The sequence below is a fragment of the Alnus glutinosa genome, chromosome 2 (assembly GCF_958979055.1).
Source record: "Alnus glutinosa chromosome 2, dhAlnGlut1.1, whole genome shotgun sequence".
NCBI lineage: Eukaryota > Viridiplantae > Streptophyta > Magnoliopsida > Fagales > Betulaceae > Alnus > Alnus glutinosa.
Genome location: NC_084887.1, coordinates 27,570,275 through 27,593,876, shown reverse-complemented (window position 1 = coordinate 27,593,876; position 23,602 = coordinate 27,570,275). Strand labels below are relative to the sequence as shown.

At 35.7% G+C, this 23,602-nt stretch overlaps 3 protein-coding genes across 3 annotated transcripts; all 3 read left to right on the top strand.

Moving 5' to 3' along the window:
- The first annotated feature begins 356 nt into the window (after window positions 1-356).
- Window positions 357-1,036, top strand: LOC133861905 (stress-induced protein KIN2-like). The gene is made up of 3 exons (XM_062297730.1): window positions 357-487; window positions 590-658; window positions 766-1,036. The coding sequence occupies exons 1-3, from the start codon at window positions 428-430 to the stop codon at window positions 838-840; spliced, it is 204 nt and encodes a 67-aa protein (XP_062153714.1). The 5' UTR covers window positions 357-427; the 3' UTR covers window positions 841-1,036.
- Window positions 1,037-4,720: 3,684 nt separating this feature from the next.
- LOC133859151 (pentatricopeptide repeat-containing protein At3g02490, mitochondrial) lies at window positions 4,721-6,951 on the top strand. Its single transcript, XM_062294472.1, has 2 exons — window positions 4,721-4,892; window positions 5,029-6,951. The coding sequence occupies exons 1-2, from the start codon at window positions 4,814-4,816 to the stop codon at window positions 6,768-6,770; spliced, it is 1,821 nt and encodes a 606-aa protein (XP_062150456.1). The 5' UTR covers window positions 4,721-4,813; the 3' UTR covers window positions 6,771-6,951.
- Window positions 6,952-19,648: 12,697 nt separating this feature from the next.
- On the top strand, window positions 19,649-23,284 carry LOC133859149 (protein NSP-INTERACTING KINASE 1-like). The gene is made up of 11 exons (XM_062294469.1): window positions 19,649-20,003; window positions 20,117-20,249; window positions 20,329-20,400; window positions 20,498-20,641; window positions 20,755-20,826; window positions 20,923-20,982; window positions 21,084-21,181; window positions 21,311-21,460; window positions 21,559-21,900; window positions 22,131-22,510; window positions 22,618-23,284. Exons 1-11 carry the CDS (start codon window positions 19,901-19,903, stop codon window positions 22,936-22,938), a joined length of 1,875 nt encoding a protein of 624 aa, XP_062150453.1. The 5' UTR covers window positions 19,649-19,900; the 3' UTR covers window positions 22,939-23,284.
- The last annotated feature ends 318 nt before the right edge of the window (window positions 23,285-23,602 follow it).

Here is a 23,602-nt window from a genome sequence, read left to right as displayed (position 1 = left end):
AAAAATCATTAATTAACTAATTAAATGCCTTTACAAAATTCAAATTTCATAAAAGAAAGAGAAAATGGGTTCAATTTGATGATCCTAGCTAGTATGAGGAATCAATGGCGCAGAACCCCTCTAAAATATAAGGCCTTGAAAATAGCAACAGATCCTTTGAACGGAACAATGAATTATTTTCTCAACAGCCCCCCGGGTCCAAAGAGTGCATGCAGAACGTGTCGCGATCGAACACACAGCAGTGTGACACGTTCTAACTGGCTTCCACGAGGCAGACACGTGTGATGAAATGGATTGGTTTGAAAAACTATATAAATCCTAACAAGTGCTAGGACAGATGCACCACCACCACAGTTCAGTTCAGTTTGTGAGCATATATATATCAGTTCATCTTTGTGTGTTCCAATTTCCAAGAAAGCAAGAGGATATGGCAGACAACTCTCAGAACATGAGCTACCAGGCTGGGGAGGCCAAGGGCCAAACTCAGGTCAGCTAAACTTTCTCTGGGTGTGTTCAATTTCCACTTCACATTATGCAAATGGCATGGATATTGATGTGTTATTTGTTTATATATGTATGTTTGTCTCAGGAGAAGGCCAGCGGCATGATGGACAAGGCTGGCAATGCTGCTCAATCTGCCAAGGAATCATCCCAACAGGTGAAAACATTGAATTGAGTCGTGGGTTTTGTCATAATAAAGGATTTTAATTAATTTTTATGACAACATCATGGTTTCTCAAATGTTTCATGTTGTGTTGTGTGTAGGCTGGTCAGCAGATGAAGGACAAGACACAAGGAGCTGCTGAATCTGTCAAGAATGCAGTTGGAATGAACAAATGAATTAAGCTCCATGGACCCATCTCGATCCAGCTTAATTACCTTGAGTCATGTTACTAGTTTTTTCATTCGATAAAGAGAGCTGATCGTAGGATCGAGTTCTCACATTGCGTTTTTCTTTTCTTCGGTGCTCGTTTTAGGAAGGTGTTAACTGGTTTTGTCTCAGTACAACAAAGAGAGCTCCGTTATGTAGCTGTCATCTGATTCGTACAATTTTGTTATGAGTTTTAGATAGTTTTTGTCTTTGCTTGTTTAGTGGCAATCTATATAATAATAATGGTTATGGTTTGGTGATAATTATATAATGATCATTGTCCAAGAGTACTTCCTTCTGTTTGCATTTTACTTCAGAACTCAAAAAGTACACCAAGAGCAAATCCAATCAATCATAAACTATTAACATCCATTCTTCCATGTGGGATCTTATAGAAAAGAGAGATGATTAACATCCATTCAAATCTACGAGACTACCTTTTGGATCACAAGCAGCTAAATTTGGATGCTCGATCCATTATATATATATATCCTAATGTTGCAAATAGAGCACTTTCCCTGCCTTGGACTTGCGCACTATATTTTGTGACCTCCAAGCTAGGCTCCAATTGATTCTCAATACATAACCCATCTTTGCTCTAATGAAATTGCAGAAACATCTCGATCGGTACAAAGCATATATATTCCACTAGTTGCTCTTAATGGATATGGCTATTTTAACAATGAAGAAACCATGTTGTGAGCAGACAACATTAATTAATGGAAGCATAGTCCTAGTTTAGCCATCTGAATACATCACACTAATGATATTAGGCGATAATTTTAATCGGGGCATTTTTTATATAAATATAAATATAATTTTTTTGTGAAGAAAGTTACAGAGGCTTTATTTATTTATTTATTTTTTCTTACAAACCTATTTTTTAGAGGCCTTCTTCCACTTGGGGGCCTTAGGCGGCTGCCTAAGCCGCCTAGTGGAAGAGCTGACCCTGATGACCCCTACAACAATTCATCTTCACTCATTGGTGATTACTTTTGCAGGGTCTTCTTCCATTACAAATAAGGATAATTTCACTAATGGTCTTTGGGGTTAGCTTAAATTACAAATTACTCCATGTGGTACAAAAAGTTCATGGAGGGTCCTTGTAGTAAACTATAATTACGGATCACTCTCTGAACCCGTTTTCTGTTCACCAAATTAACATATTCCATTAGTTTGCCACGTCATACCTAATAGGAAATCGATACGTGGCTACCCCAGGCCTAGAGGAGGTTGTGCGTCACCCCCAGACGTGGTCAAGCCACCCCTAGTAGCCACCCCTTTGCTATTTTCTTTTTTTTTTTTTTAAAAAAAATAAATATATTTTTTTAAGTTTTATTTATTCATATATTTTTATTGTAATGGACATGTGTCGATTTCTTATTGGGTATGACGTGACAAACTAACGGAATCTATTAATTTGGTGGACGAAAAACTGGTTCAGAGAGTGATTCGTAATTGTAGTTTACAACATGAATCCTCCATAAACTTTTTGTACCATAGGGAGTGATTTGTAATTTAAGCTAACTCCAGAGACCAATGATGCAATTATCCCTTACGAATATTGTAGGAGATCCCATGGAAGAATGAATGTTAATAGTTTATGATTGATTGGATTTGCACAAGGAGGTTTCATAATATATATATATATATATATATATATATAGTTTCTTAAACGATCTTACTCTTTTTATCATTTGATTAGTAATTATATCATTTCAAAGCAATATATTTAAATTTTTAAAAAAAGGACTTGTATACGGATCTCAAACTACTTTTAGTAGGCTGATTTACAAATTCAATACGAACATAACACAAAATTGGTGGGTTAAGATTTAATGTAATAAGATTATAATGAAACCGGCTTGGCCCGATTAGACACAATTAATAGACAGGTCAACCCAATTAACCAGCATAATCAATATAATTTTTCTAAATACATCTCATTTTGATAATAATTAATGCTTATGCTTAATGATGATGCTTTTCTCGTGTTATTTATTGAAATGTAATCTTATTTTATTCATTACTATCTGTTTGTTCGTGTAGATGAACTTTATTGTAATGTTATATAATTTTGATTGGATATTGTGTTTAGAAGTTAGGTCATAATTATTGAATAATTGGATATCGATTATTAAATCGACTGTCATGAATCTAGTTGTGAATGTGCATAATTTATATAATTTATGCTTATAAGGTATGAAATTGCGTTAAGCGGGTCTACCAACTATTCAGGTCAATTTAAACCATTTATATAAAACAGGGCCAAATGAGTTGGAATGGGTCGTGTTCTGTTCAATGTGACACAATATGTTTATTAAACGGATTCTGTGTGTCCATGTTGTGTTGTAATAAACAGGTCATGTCAAAATTGAGAATTTGACTCGTTTAATTAAATGAATTGACTTTAGATTAACCACTATAATTTATATACCTATAACTAAACATAACATCAACTTGACACATCAATCCAAATTGTTGCCCGTGGTTTTTACCTACGAGTAATGCTACATATGATCTTTTTATTCTCTCAAAGTTGATGTGAATTTTAAAATCATCATTGAATTTGGGATGGATCACTATTGGATTTTGACCCAATAGTAATTTTAAAAGCCACTTTAACTTTAAACTTTGAGATGATAAAAATAGGATAAAAATATGGTATATATTATATAGCATTACTCTTTACCTAATAGACTAAATGATTATGATCGTCTACAATTATTTATCCGAATTTGAAAGAATTTTAACTGGTAATTGTGAATGATCACTATGTAACGACTCAAAGAAAAACGCTAGCTACAGGGGTGGAGCCACACTTTGGCTTGGGAGGGCCAAAGGTCTCCCCCCCCAAAAAAATTAAAAAAAACCTAAAAAAATAAAAAATAAATTTAATTTTTACCCCTATTTTTTAAAAAAATTTATAGTTTTGGCCCCCCAAATTATTTTTTTTCAATTTGCCCCCCCCAAAACCTAAAAGCTGGCTCCCCCCTGAGCGCTATATCTGCGCTTTCACTCCAAAAGAAATAATCAATTTAAAGTTTTCCTACAATCTCTTATAAAGCCTAATTTTATCTAGTACATAGGCAATGTGAGAGTTAAGTACTTAAAACCTATGAGTATCTTTATAAACCACTCACTCTATGTGAGCTATTTATTTCTTTCCAATATGAGATCGAAGTGTTACAACTTATAAGACCTACCTGATCAAATAAAAATTGAATTGTCTAACCACTTATTTGGTTAAGTAAGTCTTATAAGTGGTTTCTCATAATTATCTGTTTGAATTTTCTAACAAATAATTAAAAACGATGCTGAACGAGAGGAGGGACAATGATTCTCTCCGGTTCAAATGAATCGGAGAGGAGCCGATTCATAGAAACAAATGGATAAAATTGTCATTTTATATATATATTTTTTAACAATTTTACTCTTTTATTTAGCCTAAGTGGCTCCTTTCCGGTTCACTTGGACAGGAGGGGATCTAAAGAGTAATGCTACACATTATCCTCTTGTCCTTTTTTTGTCCCCCAAAATTGAAGTGGTTCTTAAAATCACCATTGAATTTTTAATATATCACTATTAAATTTTGATTCAATGATAATTTTAAGAGCCACATCAATTTGGGAGGAAAATGGGATGTATATCATTACTCGGAATCCAAATGCATAGGGGAGATGGGTTGCATTCGCGATTTATCACTGACCGTACGTATGCTCCATCAGAGATTGGATTCTCGAACTGTTATTGCTTACGTGGCTTAATATGATTGGAAAGGGTAGCACATTGCACACATGCGACTGTGCTCGATCTTCACCTCTCCACACTCAAACGCCCAAACCCCAATCCCCTCTTAAACCCTAATCTCTCTCTCTCTCTCTCTCTCTCTCTCTCTCTTGTACACAAAATCCTCTGTAACCCTAAAACTATGAGACACCAATGGCGCTTGCTTCTCCTCCGACCCAACCACCTTCTCCGCTCTCAGCTCCACATTTCCACGCACTCCTCGCATTTCCAGGTACTCTCCAACCCCAATCTCCCACCACTTCACTCTCTCATCTCACTCTTCCACTGCACAGCTTCACAACCCATTTTGTATTCGCAATTCACAAATCATGTGAAACCTATTTCTCGTTGTTTCTCGTCTGAACCAGCCCTTGAAGAGAGTGACTCAGATCACATGATCATAGCCGATATTTTTGCAAAGCCTAAGGGTGTGGATGATATTAGGGAAGAGTTGGAGCTGAGTAATGTTGTGGTTAATCATGAATTTGTATTGAAGGTTTTAAGGAAGATCGAGTCGAGCCCCGATGTCGCGAAGAGGTTTTTCGATTGGATTCTGGAGAGTGATAGTGAGAGATTGAGCTCCAAATCGTATAATTTGATGCTGGGGATCCTGGGTGTTAATGGGTTTGTGAAGGAGTTTTGGGATTTGGTTGAGGCTATGAAGAAAAAAGGGTATGGGATTTCGAAGGGCGTGCAAAATAAGGTCTTGGAAAAGTTTGAAAAGGATGGATTGGATAGTGATGTCGAGAAATTGAAGGGTGCGTATGCATCGGGATCGGTAGATAATTCGGTGGAGAAGGTTTGTTCAAGGGTGTGTAAGATTATTAGGAGTGAGGTTTGGGGTGATGATGTTGAGAGGCGGTTACAGGAATTGGGTGTTGCATACTCGAGTGATATAGTTAAGATGGTATTGGAAAGTGTTGGCGTTGAGTCGGCAAGAGCGTTGATTTTCTTCAGGTGGGTGGACGAGAGTGGGTTGTTTAGGCACGATGAGTGGACTTATAATGCTATGGCCAGGGTGTTGGGGCGGGAAGATTGTATCGATAGGTTTTGGAAAGTTGTTGATGAGATGAGAAGCAATGGTTTTCAAATGGAAGAGGGGACGTTTGTTAAGGTTTTGGGCCGGTTTTGTAATAGGAAAATGATTAAGGATGCTGTGGATTTGTATGAGTTTGCCATGGCTGGTGCAAATAAGCCTTCGGTGCATTATTGTACCTTTCTATTGAGGAAAGTAGCATCCGGTAAACAATTGGATATGCAGCTGTTTTCGAGGGTTGTGAGGATTTTTAATGAGAGTGGGAATGTGTTAACAAATTCTGTGCTTGATGCAGTTCTCAAGTCTTTGACCAGCGTTGGTAGGTTCGGAGAGTGCAATAAGGTTTTGAAAGCAATGGAGGAAGTTGGATTTGTGATTGGCGGTCAATTGCAGAGTAAAACTGTGTTCAAGCTTTGTAGTACTGGTAGAAAGGAAGAGGCAAGTGAACTTTTGGAGAATTTGGAAAATTGCGGCTCAAATCTAGATCACAGGACATGGGTTTCTTTGATAGAGGGGCATTGCATAGCTGGGGATCATGACAAGGCTTCTGATTATTTCCAAAAGATGGTTGAAAAAGAGGGAGTCTCTTCTGCAGGCCATGCATTTCACATTTTGGTGAACGCTTATTGCCGAAAGAACAGGGCTATATATGCATGCGTGCTTCTTGTTGATCTGGTCAAAGTAAAACAGTTAAAGCCTTGGCATACTACATACAAAGAATTGACAAGTAAGTTATTGGTTCAGGGTGGGTTTAAAGATGCTTTAAATCTTTTGGGTTTGATGAAAGATCAAGGGTTCCCACCTTATGTGGACCCATTTATTAAGTATTTATCGAAGTCTGGAACGGCTGATGATGCTATTATCTTTATGAAAGAAATGTCTTCGAAGGGGTTTCCGGCAACATCCGTGTTCCTCCGAATGTTTGAGGCCCTCTTCAAGGCTGGAAGGCATGTAGAAGCTCAAAATTTCCTTCCCAAATGCCCGAGTTACATTCGTAACCATGCTGATGTCTTGAATCTCTTCTGTTCCAATGAGTCTAGAAAAGATGTTTCAATAGCTAATGTGGCTGCTTAGGATTTGTTGGGCTGTATTTCTTATTGTATCATGTGAGGTTGATGTAGTATCGTATTTCTTCAAGAAATTTTGGTATGCATATTTTCTTTCCCTTTAAATCCAAAATTGTTTACTGCTGGGGCATGATAACCTGTAGTGGTTAATAAAACTTATGGTACATGATTTTACCAATGTTTTTCTCTTTCTAGTATTTGTTTTCTGGGTTAAATATTATGCTTACTATGACAACTCAAGTGCTTAGCGAAAGATTGATTATTGATGTGATCAAATAAATCCAATTTTCCTTAATGACCTAGGAAAGCTAATGTGCTGGGTTCATTTATATTATGTATCCGAAGTCTCAATTAGGTTCTTTGAAATATCAATTGACTGAATGAGCTTTTTGCAATTTTGACTCTGTGCTACTGTAAAAGATTTACCTATAAGCGTGTTCTTTTGAATTTTGTTCTTATGACCTTTATGTTTGATGTTCATGATCTTCCATCGGTGCCTGCTTTCTTTATATGATGACTTGATTATCTTCTCTAAGATTTTCTTTTTTGGGATTTATCATCTATTACATTGTCGCTCTTCATGCGAATTTGATTTTGTTATTCTGTAGATGTTTGATGGTTATATTGGTAATGGTCCAGTTCTTCATGTAGTTTTCTTGGAGTTTGGTTGGATTATTGGTTGACTGAACTTGTGCTGACAACATTTTTAAGAAAGTTAAAAAGCTTCATCTCACATGTTGAAAGAGCAGAGTATTCCTAAAGTCCATTCTCAAGAACATTTGCAGCTCTTTCACATTTAATTCAAAGACCACTTCTGTCAATGACCCCCTGCATTTTCAGATTTTCCTGCACATGAATTCTCATAGAAGAGACCAACAAGGCGCAAATTTAAGCTTTTGTCTGGTTTCTATGGTAAAATTTTTTGGTTCCAATCTTGGTTCAGACAAATATAAGCTGTTGAAAATTTATATTGTGAATCTGATTCTGGTTGGGTTGACTGAGTTGGGGAAGCTACGTGGTTTGGTGGAACTATCTAATTAATTATATATGCGTATGCTTTTTTTTTTTTTCTTTTTTCTTTTTTAATTATATATGCATATGCTTTTGATTTGCAGTAAATATATGAAATCTACATATATATGTTATATAAAATTGAATTCAGTTCTAGTCAGACGGATAGCTGTTATTATGGTAGCCCTGCGACACGGCCCAGAACTGAGTAACACAAATGGGCCCTAGTCCTTAGATAAGGAGTTTCTTCTTGTCATCAAATTTGATGCAGTACAACAGTAGAAACCAAGAAGAAAGTAGAAAGGAGAAGCCATATCATTTTTATTTTTCCTCTAAAATGTTATTTTCAGTCACCTGTTAAAAAGCTTTCAAATCAAAAACCAAAAAAAAAAAAAAAAGCACTCACAAAACACATTAACAACTAAACAGAGCCTCAATTTCAGTCTTAACAATCAAAGAATCTTCTGGCTGTCGGTGGTTGATTTGTCATACTCAGTGAAGTCTTTATCTGGTAGTCTATAACTCGTTTTGTAGTCCTAACCTACACAACCCGTGCCCGTGAAATTGGGCAAAAGAAAAAGCATTTCTTAGGAAATAATTTACATGGAAAAAGCAAATAAAAAAAAAAAAAAAAAAAAAAAATTGATATGCTTTTGTATGTTGCCAATAGAAGCGACAATATTTGTAGGTCGACATGGACATGTGGCGCACAACTTCAAATCCTTTGAATAAGAGAGGTGGGATGGACCCCAAAAGTAATAGTAAAAGTAAAGGGTACCAGAGCAAGAGCTTTACTTCTATCTACAAATTGCAGAATGTCTTGAGGGAAGCAAAATAAGAAAATATTGCAGAAACCACTCCACCTTCTTAAACCTTTATACCATATATTACTCATGTTACCGTTTCAATATCCATGTTGGTGAATTTCGAAATTGAGTTAATTATTTAAAATAAAGAGTTTAAATTTTCCAAAATTATGGGTCTGTTTAGTAAAATTTTGAGTGTTATGGGGGTCTTCAAAAATGTGAAAATTGAAAAGTGTTTTAGGGGTCAAATATGAAAATATGTTTGGTAAAGTTTTTAAGAGTGTTTATGAAAAACCAAAAACTCATAACTATTTTTTGAAAAAAAGAAATATATATATATTTAAAAAAAAAAGAAAAAAGAAAAGAAAAGAAAAAGAAAGCCCTATCGGAGGCTGGAGCTAGTCTCTATGGGTGGTCTGCTAGACAGATCAACAACCAATATAGTGGTCGCTACACAGATATATTAGTAGCTACCATGGAGCCAACAGATGGTTTTGGTGGCCATTAGGAGGTTGCCAAACGATTTTGGTGGCCACTACGGGTCGCCACTGTAGCCTCCACTTTTTTAAAAAAATATTAAAAAAAAAATCTTACATGTAACAAGGCAACCTCCACACTTAAGAAAAATGAACATGTGTTTTGAGACATGGTATAAAAAGTTATTTAAAAACTGTTTTTATGTTTTATTTTTGTAATGGTGTTTTGTTTTTTTAAAAGAGTTTTGTGAATTATTTTGAAAAGTTTGTTCGTTGTTGGATTACATCTCTCTCTTTTTAGTAGCAATAAAGTTTTATCTAAAAACTCATTTGGATAACTGATATTTGAAAAGATGATTGGTGGCAACTCCTCTCCTTTATGGGGCAATGTCCTCACACGGAGAGGTGGTTGTCCCTCTTTATGAGCGGCATCCCTTCCCTAGGAAGGGTAGCCTCCCCTCACAACCCCTCTTTGTGAAGGGCAGCCACCCTATATGAGGGGACGTTGCCCCTCATAAAAGAGGGGCCGCCATCCCTCATTTGGTGAGAGACAACTCATTCATTATTCGGGGTGGCCGACCACCTCTCTCTCTCTCTAAAAAAAATTATTTAGGTTATATTTATACTTTAAAGTAAATGTGTCACGTGACACATATAATTGGTACATAACATGTCAAATAAGAGTCCCAATAGCATTAATTGTTTGGTCTAACGCGGCATACACGTTAACTAAATGAGTGGTAAGTTGACGGATGGACCTATTTGAAACAATAAGAAAATCAAAGGACCTAATCATGAAAATTAAAAACCAAAAGACTAAATCAAAATTACATGAAAATGTAAGGACTAAATTCGATTTCTTTTTTTCTTTCTTCTACCTTGAAAATGATATGTCAATGACTCTTCTACGTTATTTCTGTTTCTCAATTTTTTCCTTCTGTTTGTTAATTTGTAGTTGTTATCCTCACACTTGTGATTCAGCATTTTAATGAAACTAAACTTTCAGTGTATCAGCTTTTCCAGGCCAAGACAGGAATGCCAATCTGTCGACCAAATGGCCCGAATATGACCTGTCCTTGAGCAAAACGCAACGAGTGCGACCGATCGAACTAGCCATTGATTAAGGTTGCTGTTGTCATTCTTTCTCATTACTATTGAAATGTCCTCCCTCACTATTCTACTTAAAAACGGAACCAAACTGATCTTGTTTTGTTTCTCACTTCAAAGATCGAGGATTCGGAGAAGCACTTCGATAAACAGATTTGATCTTGTCATCCTTTTTGGAGCTTTCTATGCCACCACATCTTCAATCCCTTCTGTGATAAGTACACAGGGCGAATGATGTTCTTACAGAAAGTGTGAAAATAATGCTATCAACTTGTGCCTTGTGATGATTAGTACCCCCTTGCTTCCCTACTCCACACCTTTGTGTTACAGTAGCTAGGTTGAATGCATAGGGGGACCTATAGCCTATGAAAAAAATGAATCCATTCTTGGGCTTATATTATTCTAGGTGAGATAATTGTGTTAGAAAAATAGTCTGCACCTACAGCGGAATTAAAACAGTATTTCAATTGAACTGAAATTTGTTGTTTCACTCGATTTTTTAGCGATTTGTCTATAATTCCTCCCGGCGCGCGGTGGAGTACTCCACTAGAATATCTAGAGTAATACTCCCAAACACCCACAATTTAGAGGTGGTTTATACCGCCCCGATTCTATATTGGGAAGAGATGAGTTGCTAAGTAATGTGAAATTGGACTTTATAAGAGATTCTAAGGAAGCATCAAATTGACTAGTCCTTTTGGGATGATAGCGCACGGGTGATAAGTTTCACATTGCTTAGTTACTAAGTGAAATAATGCTTATAAGAGATTCTAAAGAAGCATTAGATTGATTGGTCCTTTTGGAGGCTAGCGCTTTTTCCTAAGTCATTTCAGGTTTATATATAGGAGTAATGTCTGAAGCATTGCTTTGACAAACGACACCCGACTTCTTGTAACCAAAGGAATGAATGCCCACGTGGGCCTCAGTTGATAAACTGGATCTCTTCAACATATATATATTAGCCTCAAAGACTAATTAAACTAAACAATGATTATGCGAGTTGGTAGCACAATTTGTTTAAAGTAATTAATCTTGTTAAGGACTCAATGAGCTAGATCACCTACTGAAATACTGTGATTTATAACAACCCAATCTTACTCGACTAATTTAACGCAAGTTTGGTGATGAGTTAGCTTGGACAAGCCGAAAGCATTGCTTGAACCCAAAGCTTCAATTAATGTCCAAAACAAAATGTAAAAAGAGTAACTAAGAAGCATGTAGTACACCTTTAAGTCATACACAAATTTGTAGTTTTTAAATCAGCTCCTTCCATAACTCTTTCAGCTAATATATATATATATATATATATATATATATATATATATATATATATATATATATAAAGACACTGTATAATGATTCAAGAAAAGGGCTAGTCGGATTTATGCTGTCACTTCAAAAAAATTTGGTTAAATACACTTAAGTTTTCTAAATTAACTGCCATTTTCATAAAAATGTCCCATGAACTGGCAGGGTCAAACTACAATTTTGTTGCAATTAAGTCACTTTTATGTCATTCTTCCAAAATTACCTCTATTTTCTTTAATAAAATAAAATAATTGAATATATATATATATATATATATATATATATATATATATATATATATATATATATATTAAGTACTAAAGTACATAGAATAAGGTTCGAGTAGTATAGAAAGAATTTGCATAAAATTTTGATTTTTGATTATAGTTTTTTTTTTAAAAAAAAAAAAAAAGAAAGAAGAAAATATGGGTATTTTTGGAAGAATTACAGAAAAATGGCTAATTGCCACAAAATAGTAATTTGATGTATCGAAGTGTCACACATGTCGCATTGCTTTTTTTTCTTTTTCTTTTTTAAATAGTTGATAGTTTGGGGGGCTTAAGTGTATTTAACCCAAAAGAATTAATCAATTTGGAGCTTCTACAAAATCATTTATAAAGTTCAGTTTCACCTAGTAAATAATCTACGTGAAACTTAACACCCAGCCATGAATATTTTTATAAACTGCCTTCTTTACGTGGGTTTCTTATCTACCCGGTCGGCGTAGTACCCTGGATTATGAATAGAAAAAAGGACAAAATTTGTCTTGAATAGTTTGCCAAAATTCCCCTTAATTGAACACCACCACATGACTTGCAGCACTTTTCGTTTGTAAAGAGGCAAACATATTCTAGAGATCGAGGGCAGGAAGCTGGAATGGATACTTAACGTTAACCTTTGTTTGGGAGGCAGATTTTCTTGATGAACAGTGAAAAAGAGAAGAAAAGAAAAAGAGGCCAATTCAAAGGTGGGTAATTATTGTGTTGCAGTTATCGATCGGGATGTAAACGATCGAGGAGAGAATGGGTCAAAGTGATAGCAGAGCTGAAGAGTGTTTACTTTGGGGGTCCTTTTCATGATGTTTAGACACCATCCACTACAAAGAAAGAAGATGGGCCACCATGTTCCCTCAAACACCCATCCCCCATCCCCCATGCATCCTGCAACTTGCTATAATTACTGTCTTTCCTTTGCTTTTGCTTTCCTGTCAATGACCCGCCATTGTTACTTACATAAATTATGTTACAACTTCCATTATGCCACCAGTTATGGTTTTCTTGCTCTCTATTTCTTTACTCAAATGATTAACTTAATTGCTTTGATCCCGTCGCGTTTGAAAAAAAAGTACTATCAATGGATTCGATCTCTTTCCATTTAGACACTATCAAAAAAAAAAAATACTATTCATTTAGTGCCGTTTAAACATTGGGTCGAAACTCCAAATTAGTGCCGTTTACTCTAGAGTATGCACATCGATCATCAACCAAGGTAATATATTTATACAAACCTCAGATAGAACGCTCGCACCTTTGAAAATTTAATTGAAAAAAAAATTGAGGGTGGTAATGTGATTTTCTGAAAATAAGAGAATCCCTAGCTATAACGTTTATATGAACTTTGAGAAAAGTTGGTGTAATTTACCTTTATTATTACTTAGATTCTCCCGTATTAGCTAGGGATCATCTTTCACGTAATTAACCTCAATATTTTGGCGGGTACGTTATTTGCTTTCTAATTAATGATTGCACCCCCAAAGGAAAAAAATAATGATCCAATATTATCCATTTATCCATTAATATCCAGATAAACTTTGAAATGTATATTAGATGATGCTCGGAAATTATCTTGCTATCTGTCCAAACGTTCGGATTGGTAACAAACACGTACAAGTGATGCTAGTTAGAAGTTCTTCTTGTGTCCTTAAAAAACTGATACGACTTTTAATATTACCATTTGATTTATGATAGATCACTATTGAATTTTGATTCAACGATAATTTTAAAAGCCACATCGTTTTTTGAGGGATTAGAATTACTCAACACACATCGGAATATTCTGATACCAATATTTTTCCCATTTCGAAAACCTAATAGAAACGAATAAATAATTTGATGCGGGACAAAATAATCACAAAAAATTAAAATCACACGGTTAGGGCAAAGTGAGGAGAAAAAAGAAGCTAGATCTTAATTAAGAGAGACTTAATTAAATAGATTAACAGATTAAACACCAGGGCAATGCTCATTTAATGAATTACCCAAAATAATTTAGGACGACCACTTATTTATTAAATTGCCAAACATAAAATTAAATATTAATTAATAACCTTTGAAAGTTTAAATGTCCCTTCCATATAGATGTATTTAGAACTCACTTTTAGAAAGAGTAGTAATTCGAAAGATGCCCATTGCCCTACTACTTAAAAAGCACTTCTACCATAATTATGTCCCTAATTACTTTACATTAATGAAGAATGAACAAATATCATTAAGATGTTTGTGACTCTTCTGTTACCACCAATTAAACAAATCAGGGCACATGATGATACTCTCAAATGAACACTCAGATCATGAAGCGGCTCACTCCTTAAAAATAAACCCCAAAAGAAAAAGAATAAAAATGTAAAAAAAATAGCACTATGGCGATGGATATCAACGTTCTGTTTGAGCCGATTAAGCTTAATTAAGACCGAGTTATAAAACACACCAGTTGATCTAATTTTACTCTCTCTTTCTCATAGAAAACTTAAAATGAAATCTAAACCATTGAAAAAACTGCACGTACAATACATATGCTGTACGTTTTTTTTTAACCGCGCCTAATCCAAAATCCGATCCGACATATATTTTGAGTGGAGGGAAGGGTCTGAAAGAGGAGGTCTTGTGAGAAATGGGGACAAGATGGGGCCTGAGAATTCAGAGCAGCTATGCGAGTCTTAACTTTGAGCACACTGCCAAAGCAAGTGTCATGTGGATCCTATAGTTGAAGTTAAAGTGGAAGTTGATGGCTTGTTTATCTCGATCTCCATTCAAACCTCAACAACTAGTGAAGGAAGGAAGGAAGGAACATTATTTCCTACTCATTTGGCTGCCCCACACTTCTTTGACTCTCTCTCTCTCTCTCTCTCTCTCTCTCTCTCTCTCTCTCTCTCTCTCTCTATATATATATATATATATATATATATATATCTCCCTTTAATGCCCATTTGCTTTAAGCATTTTAGAGTACACATCTATCACCACCCAAACATCATTTTGCTACCTTGTCAATTATTATATAACAACATGAGGAATATATAATCATCTAAATTAGTGCATGCTTCCCTATCATTTCAGCTATGTATTATAATAATGATAAAATATGCTTGTAACTAATGCTTTCAACTTTTTTAGTACTTCTCCGAGATGCATAAATTATTTTCTTCTTTTTTTTCTCTCTCTCTCTTTTTTTTGCTCTAATCCGAGTATAATATATATATATATATATATATATATATATATATATATATATATATATATATATATATATATATATATATATATATATATATATACACAGAATTCGTATTTAAAATTTGTTGAGAAAAGTCTACGTATCCTTCTCAAACTACTACCAAATTAACAATGTTCCTCCAAACTTTAGATTGCGACAATGACCTCCCCAAGGCAAACAAAAAGACAAAAATCACATATACTTTATTAAATAACACAAAAAAGCCACTATAAATACAAAATAACAATAATAATAATAATAATTAAAGACTATTTTTTATTTTTATTTTTTATTTTTTTAAAAAAAGTGGTGGGCCGGTGGCCGAACCACCTCCCAAATGGCCAGGGGTAGTTCTGCCACTCCCATTTGGCCTAGGGAGTGGTCAGGCCACCCCTAGTTTTTTTCTTTTTTATTAAGGATTTTCTTTTTTAATTGGGTGGACATTAAAAAATTTTGATAACTTAGGGGGGACATTGTCGCAATCTAAAGTTTTTTTTTTTTTTTTTTAAAAAAAAGATTATCAGTTAGATGGTAGTTCGAGAAAGTATATAACAGTGTTAAAGTGGTATATGGAATTGTTGCCCAATGGGATTCATATTTGTGAAATATACTCCATTGGACAATAAATAGCAGATATGATAGGCGGTAACATAAAGAAACAAAACTTTGATTGTCCATTGGGACATCACTTCATTATATTTGTCATTAATTTGCTCAAGAAATTTGGATATAAGTATATAGAGGGGGAGTATTCCTAGTAGCCTCACCAAATTTTACTCACCAAAACAACTAAAAATCACTTTTTTCTATTTTGGTGAGCCACTTTATTAAAATTTCTCCGACAGCCTCACCATTTTAACTAGTCAATATTCACTATTCCATTTAAATAATAATTTTTTCATATTTATTTATTTTTTCTCTATATAATATTTTTACAAAAAATCATTCATATCCATGAAATAAGGACATTGTCGTGTGAGAGATGGGAGATGGGATAAGAAAATGAGAGAAAAAAGGAAAAAAGTGTGCTAATCATGTGAGAGAGAAATGTGAAACAAAATTTGGTGAGTGGGTTATTGAGTGAAAATGCCTCATCTAATTTGGTTAGTAATTTCAGTAATCAAATTTTTTTGGTTAAAATGGTGAGGCTGCTGGGAGTGATTTTTCAAGATTTTCATCAAATTGGCTCACCAAAATAGTTAATAATCTAGATTTTACATTTCTCCCGTCCCACTCGCTATCTCATAACTATGTCCCATCTATTTTGGCCCTTATTGTGGAGGACCCTTGGGGGACCCCAATGCTCCCTTGAACTACAAAAAGAGGTATAGGGTTGATGTCCATGTCACATAAATGGGACATATGATCTTTATCAATCAATTAATACACACCTGTGAAAGAAAATTAAGCCTCAAGTACTTAAGATAGCTAGATATCATATATATATATATATATATATATATATATATGAATGTTTAATATAATATAATAGACTGAAACCCACTAACTTAATCTTTTAAATTAAGGCTCTCTAATTTTAAATAGAAAAATGAAAAATAAGTCCAATTAGTTTGCATCTTGATAGAATGAGTTCTCGTGGTTTGAATTTTATAGAATAGATCCATGTGGTTTGTTATGTATATATAGAAATGGTCATTTCGTTAGCATTCTTTACTGAAGTTAATGTCATGTGGCCACTTAGACACGTGACGATCTACCCTAAATTACAAATTTACTCTAAATAAAATAAAATAAAAGGCAAAATAATAATTAAAAAAAAAAATTGAACATCAAAGAAGGCGTGGTGGCTGATTGGTCGGCCATCCTTCTCTTGCAAAGGCGGCCGCTCCTCATACGAGGCAGCCAAAGGGCGGTTGCCCCTCATTTAGGGATGCCATTCCTTGGCCACCCAAGGTGAGGAGTAGCTATCACTTGGCCGCCTTCATCAGGGGTGGCCACCCTTCACTTGCTATGGCCAAGAGAGAGGGGAAGCCAACTGCCACCCCTTTTATGTTTTTTTTTTTTTTTAATTATTATTTTGCCTTCTTTTTTATTTAAGACATATTTGAATTAAATTACCATGTGTCAATATATCAATAGTGCTAATATATTTAAGTGATGTTGTGGCATTAAGTTTCATTAAAAAAAAATAAAGGTTAATGGAAGGACCACTTTTATAGAGGAGTAAATTACAAGCATCTATTCTATAAAGTTTAACCCACAGGGCCACAAGGGGTGATTGTATAAAGTAATAAAGATGCAAATACGGGGACCGATTGCTCAGAAAAACAAAATACAGGGACTGATTTAACATATATATATTTTTTCCTATTTTAACATGCAATCACCCTATGATTGTTAGTTTCCAAGGACAAAAAGGGAGAAAAGACAAATAGTGGGGTTAAAACTATTATATTGGATAATTGTATTCAATATCTAAGTTTATGGTCCTGAGCAGTAAGCACCTAACTAACCGGGGGAGGGGGGGGGGGGGGTACCCTTTTTGAGGCCGAGGTGATGTGAAGAAAGGGACAACAATGCCTAGCTGTGCCCAGTGTTTTTGGACATTTTTGTCATCGTTTGGTATTAAAGTAGTCTGTTTTATTCTTATGTTTTGTCAATTTTCTCTTTCTTTTTTGTTATAGAATATTAGAATGATTGGCCATTAAGCTGCAGGTGGTCTCTCCTATCTCTTTCTAATCACCTAGATGGTGCCTGGATGCAGATTTAGTGATAGAAAAACTTCATTTATGGCTGTACACATGGTTTTGGCCATCATTGTGCTTCTCCTATGACCAATTCCTTCTAAAACTATGATTTATCTTTTCTTTTTTCTTTTTTTTTTTTAAGATGAATAATTTATCTTATTTTCTTTCTTTACTAATAAAATATTGGTCTAACAGTATTGTTCAGGTTAAGAAAGGCTTGCAATTAGAGTTGGTGGTTCAAATTTCCCCAAGACATTGGTGACACTGTACAGGATGACGCTAGAATCGTGTCTCATATAACTTAAGTGCAAACCGATTTTTAAGAGTAAGTTCAAACTGAAGTTTGCATCATTTGATATCAAAATCAAGCACCACATTACGGATTCGAGTTACGGAGTGAGCTATCGTGGATGTCGAAGTCAGAACCATGTGTATATAAGCTCTTAATTAAAGACTCTTCCAAATAATATAAGTTATTGGACATCCTCTTCTTGCAAGCCGACTTTAAGGGTAAATTTTACTTAAAATTTGAATATTTTGGTATCAAAGTTAGACACCATGTCATGGATTCAAATCACGGAGGAGGCGGCATTTGGGATAGATTGAGCTGTGTGCTGAACATCAGCAGATAAATCTGAAGTGTAAAAATCAGCAATATTAATTTATTTTTGAGTGGTCCATCGGACCATGTGGCCTGGCTGGTTAGGTTCATCCATCATTTGCAAAGGCACTGCTATAAGCATACTGTTTGATCTCCTACCGTTATGCATAGATAGATCTTCTTATACTTCAGCAATTTGAATAGCTTCCCACCAAGAACATCAGCCAGCAAGAAAGCACACAGAACTGAAGAGCTCTTAAACGCGCCTTGGCTGCAGCTGGAGAAAGTACTGTATCACTTACTCCCATAATTTAGAGAGAGAGAGAGAGAGAGAGAGAGAAAGGAGGTGTGGCAGCTTTAGCTTTTGAAAGTTTCACTTTTTTTGAATAGTTTTCGAAGAATGACTGTCTGCTAAGGCATATAAAGCAAGAGCATGTGTGATTGTTAGCTGGTAGTGGTTTGTGGAATCTATAAAGCACACCAAACATTTCACCCAGCCAAAAAGAGACCAACCTGTAATATACAATGCTAAATAAAACATATTATAAGTTTTAAGGAAGAAAAAAAAAAAAAAAAAAAAGACAACAAAGATCCTCATGGGTCGTGGATAGTGGGTGACCAAATCCATCATCAATCTCGAGCCCAGTACCTTGAGATTCTCACATTCTCAATTCATTAGAAAAGAAAAAGTACTGTTTTTGGGACTTTACTGAGTGGCCAAACTCAGGGAATGTTGGTTTCCCCCCCCCCCCCCCCATGTCCCAAGCAAAGCATTTCTATCCCACACCCATTCATAAAATGACCATCTTCTTGTTAAATTGTTAGGTATCCTAAAGTGATAAACTTAATGATTTAAATTAATATTCTAACTCTCTCCTTCACGAACAATTGAGACCCAACACGTGAAATGTTTCATTTGTTCTAATACTATATTAAATCACCGTTTATCTAAAAAACTATGATAGACCTAATCATTTAAATAATATTTTAACGGTAGTTGAGTAAGCCGATGATATACATACCAAAAGATTAAGAAAAGAAATCTGGTGATATACACTGGCAGTATCTATGCATCCAAATGACTCATGACTGACCAGGAAATAATTTGAAAAGAAAAAAGTTTCACATGTGTGTACGTAATATGTACAATTTTATAAGTTTTCTTTCTCTGATCTGAATACTCTTATATATCTTATGATCTTTCTCACGCTCAAGTGCTTTTTACTTTGGACTGAAGTAGTGGGGAATAAAAAAATCTCACACACTCCTTTTAGGCAAATGCATGATTAACACTCCAGGGGAATTTCCCGTTTTCTCCTCTAGATTTGATTAGTTTCTTCTTTTAAGATTAAGGCTATTATATATTCTTCTCTTTACGACCTCCTGACTCAATGACGAGCATGCTAGTTGCCTTTGAACAACAAAAAAATTGTTCTTTTTCTTGGGTCTGACAAAAGAGTTTTGGTGAATGGGATTCTGGCATGGAAAGCAGGAAGTGGCGTGGTGATCTAGATATTACTTCAAGCAAAAGAAACCAATTTGAGGGTTAGTTTTCCTGGTAGCTCCATCACCCACCATAAGCAGGCTTTACTATCTGTGAGCCCCTGGTTCTTGTAAATTTCATTTCGATGGCAATGATAAGAAGAGAAGTTTCTCTACGTTTTGTGGCTTTCCTATGCTTTTGGGCTTCTGCAAATGGTTTACTTTCTCCCAAAGGTGTAAACTTTGAAGGTAACTCCGAAATTTTCTTTTCTCCTTCCTTCTAAATCTGCATATACAAGGGTGTTCATTGGGTTCATATGATGGAATACTTTCATCGAATCATCTTGGTGTTTTCTTTTCAGTGCAAGCTTTAATGGGAATAAAAGCTTCTCTAAAGGATCCCCATGGTGTCCTTGATAACTGGGACATGGACTCTGTTGATCCATGTAGTTGGACTATGGTCACCTGTTCTCCTGAGAGCCTTGTCATTGGCCTGTAAGTCACATTACAATTCTGTTTCTTCAACAAACAAAAAAAAAAATGTTCTGAAGTTTTTGAAACGGTCATGTTGCAGGGGCACTCCCAGTCAGAACTTATCTGGTACTCTATCTCCAAGCATAGGCAACTTAACAAATCTTCAGATTGTGTAAGTTCTACATACTGGCAGGCAAAATTAAATTCCTTAATGGGATTGGTTCTTATTTGCAATCTGTTTTAATTACTATGTCCTTCACTCATTGCAGGCTCTTACAGAACAACAACATTACAGGACCAATCCCTGCAGAGCTTGAAAGGCTCTCAAAGCTTCACACGCTTGATCTTTCTAGTAACTTCTTCAATGGGGAAATTCCTCCCTCTCTAGGTCACCTGAGAAGCCTCAAATACATGTAAGCATTTCTGAGTTAAGACTTATGCTCAAAAGCTATGCATAATATCCATGATAAAATCATCTTTCCTGCGTGGATATCTGATCTTATATGGGTTCTTGAATTTGGTACAGGAGACTTAACAATAACAGCCTCTCAGGAGCATTTCCGATGTCATTGGCTAACATGACCCAACTTTCCTTTCTGTAATTCTCTTGACCTCTTTTTTTTTTTTTTAATCATTATACGCAATTCTATTATTTCTATAATTGGAATGTTTCTGAAGGTGGTTTATCATTCAGTGACTTGTCCTTCAACAATCTGAGTGGACCTGTGCCCAGATTTCCTGATAAAACGTTCAAGTAACTCTCTCCCTCTCTCTGCGTGTGTTTGTATGTGTGGAAAAACATAGAATTAGATACTAAACTTTTCTTGTTCCCTCTTCTATTTTCAATTCTGGCAGCATTGTTGGGAACCCTCTGATCTGCGCAACCGGTTCGGAACCGGACTGCTATGGGAAGACACTCATGCCAATGTCCATGAACTTGAATAATTCACAAAGTATGGAATATATACTTTGTTTTGCCTGAAGTTTATTCTTAAATAATGCTTCCAATGTTTCGAAATTTGAAATTTCATTGTTTTGTGTGCTTGTGTTGATTCTGACATCAATACTCGTTGCTCCTTAAGCTGCTCTACCTTCTGGCAAACCTAAAAGTCAAAAAGTAGCCCTTGCCTTTGGCTTGAGCCTCGGATGCCTGTGTCTGATGGTTCTGGGATTTGGATTGCTTCTGTGGGTGAGGCAAAGGCACAACAAACAGATGTTCTTTGATGTTAAAGGTCAGTAAAAGATGATAACACTTTCACAAACTAAAGCATTTTGTGATCAACTTGATAAGAACTGGCTAAGTCATATGTAAAATCTCTTGAAATTTCAGACCGGCATCACGAAGAGGTTTCCCTTGGAAACTTGAAGAGATTCCATTTCAGGGAACTTCAAATTGCAACCAACAATTTCAGCAGCAAAAACATACTTGGAAAGGGTGGCTTTGGAAATGTGTACAAAGGAGTTCTCCAAGATGGGACTGTTGTGGCTGTCAAGAGGCTTAAAGATGGCAATGCGGCTGGAGGAGAGATCCAATTCCAGACTGAAGTGGAAATGATCAGCCTAGCAGTGCACCGAAACCTCCTCAGATTATATGGGTTTTGCATGACACCCACAGAAAGGCTTCTGGTTTACCCGTACATGTCCAATGGCAGTGTTGCTTCTCGTCTCAAAGGTAATCATGTTAAACACTTGTCCTAAAAGCTTAAGCACGTAAAATATTTAATTGAAATAAGAGGTGAATAACAAAAACATGGTTCGAATTTAGAACTTTTGCTTTAATACAATGTGAAATCACCACTTATCTCAAAAGCTTAAGCCGATAAAAAAAGATGAATTTAATCATTTAATTTATATTCTAGTAGCCCCACGTTGCTTATTTAGACTGAAATTGATCTTTGACAGGGAAACCAGTCTTGGACTGGGGCACTAGGAAGAGGATAGCCTTAGGAGCTGCCAGGGGACTATTGTACCTTCACGAGCAGTGTGACCCGAAGATAATTCACAGAGATGTGAAAGCTGCGAATATATTGCTTGATGACTATTGTGAGGCTGTGGTAGGAGATTTTGGGTTGGCAAAGCTTTTGGATCACCAAGATTCACATGTCACTACAGCAGTGAGAGGCACAGTGGGGCATATAGCCCCAGAATATCTTTCCACAGGCCAGTCATCTGAAAAAACAGATGTCTTTGGATTTGGGATCCTTCTCCTTGAATTGATTACAGGCCAGAGAGCACTAGAATTCGGCAAGGCATCTAACCAGAAAGGTGCCATTCTTGATTGGGTGAGCACAAATGCTGCATAGACTTTTCTCTCATAATGTTGTTGACTAACTAGTCCAATTCATGTGTCTTTGAATATCATTTTTGTGACATTGGGTTATGATGACAGGTAAAAAAAATTCATCAGGAGAAGAAGCTTGAAATGCTTGTGGACAAGGATCTTAAAAGCAACTATGACAGAATTGAGCTCGAGGAGATGGTTCAAGTAGCCCTCTTGTGCACCCAATACCTTCCAGGTCACAGACCAAAAATGTCTGAAGTAGTTCGAATGCTTGAAGGCGATGGGCTTGCAGAACGATGGGAAGCTTCTCAAAGAGTTGAGCCAACCAAGTGCAAACCCCATGAGTTTTCTGCATCAGATAGATATTCTGATCTCACTGATGACTCTTCCTTACTAGTCCAAGCAATGGAGCTCTCTGGCCCGAGGTGAATCGATTCCGAAATTCATTTATTTATTTTTATTTTAATGAAAGTTAGAATTTTGAGGAACGAGTTATAGTTGAAGCTATTCCACAAAGTTAATGAGAGATTGGAAGTCTATGCTGTATAATAGTAGTATATTACAGCTCCAAAGGGCTTTGATGTTTTCTTCAATTGTACAGAATGTTATTTGAGTATCTGACACTTTCAGATAGAAAGTTTTGGTTGTTTGTATTCAAGTTGAGTGCCAAAAAAAGGGGGAGAATATCCATTAAATCCCTGAGCTTGTAAGCAACAAGATAATGTTCTTCACTTAGCTTTTGCTGATTCCTTTAAATCTGTTGTGAATGTTCCAATTGCAACTCATCATCTCAAGTGCGGGGGACTCTTAGTGCTACCAAAAAACTTGAACAATTTCAGTTTCCAACACTGGCAGACAGCTGAAGGAGCAGTCAGATTGGCGTAGTTCTTCCATAAACTCAGTATAGGCTTCACAAATAATCTATTTGTGATCAACCAAAAGATTTGAAAAGATACCATAGCTCTAACATAAACACCACTTCAAAATAACTAATATTCATAATACAAATATTTCATACATATACAAAAAGGACGCCCCAATACTAAGCCCCAAACCCGGCCGATTTACAAATTCATCCTCTATCTTGTTGCGC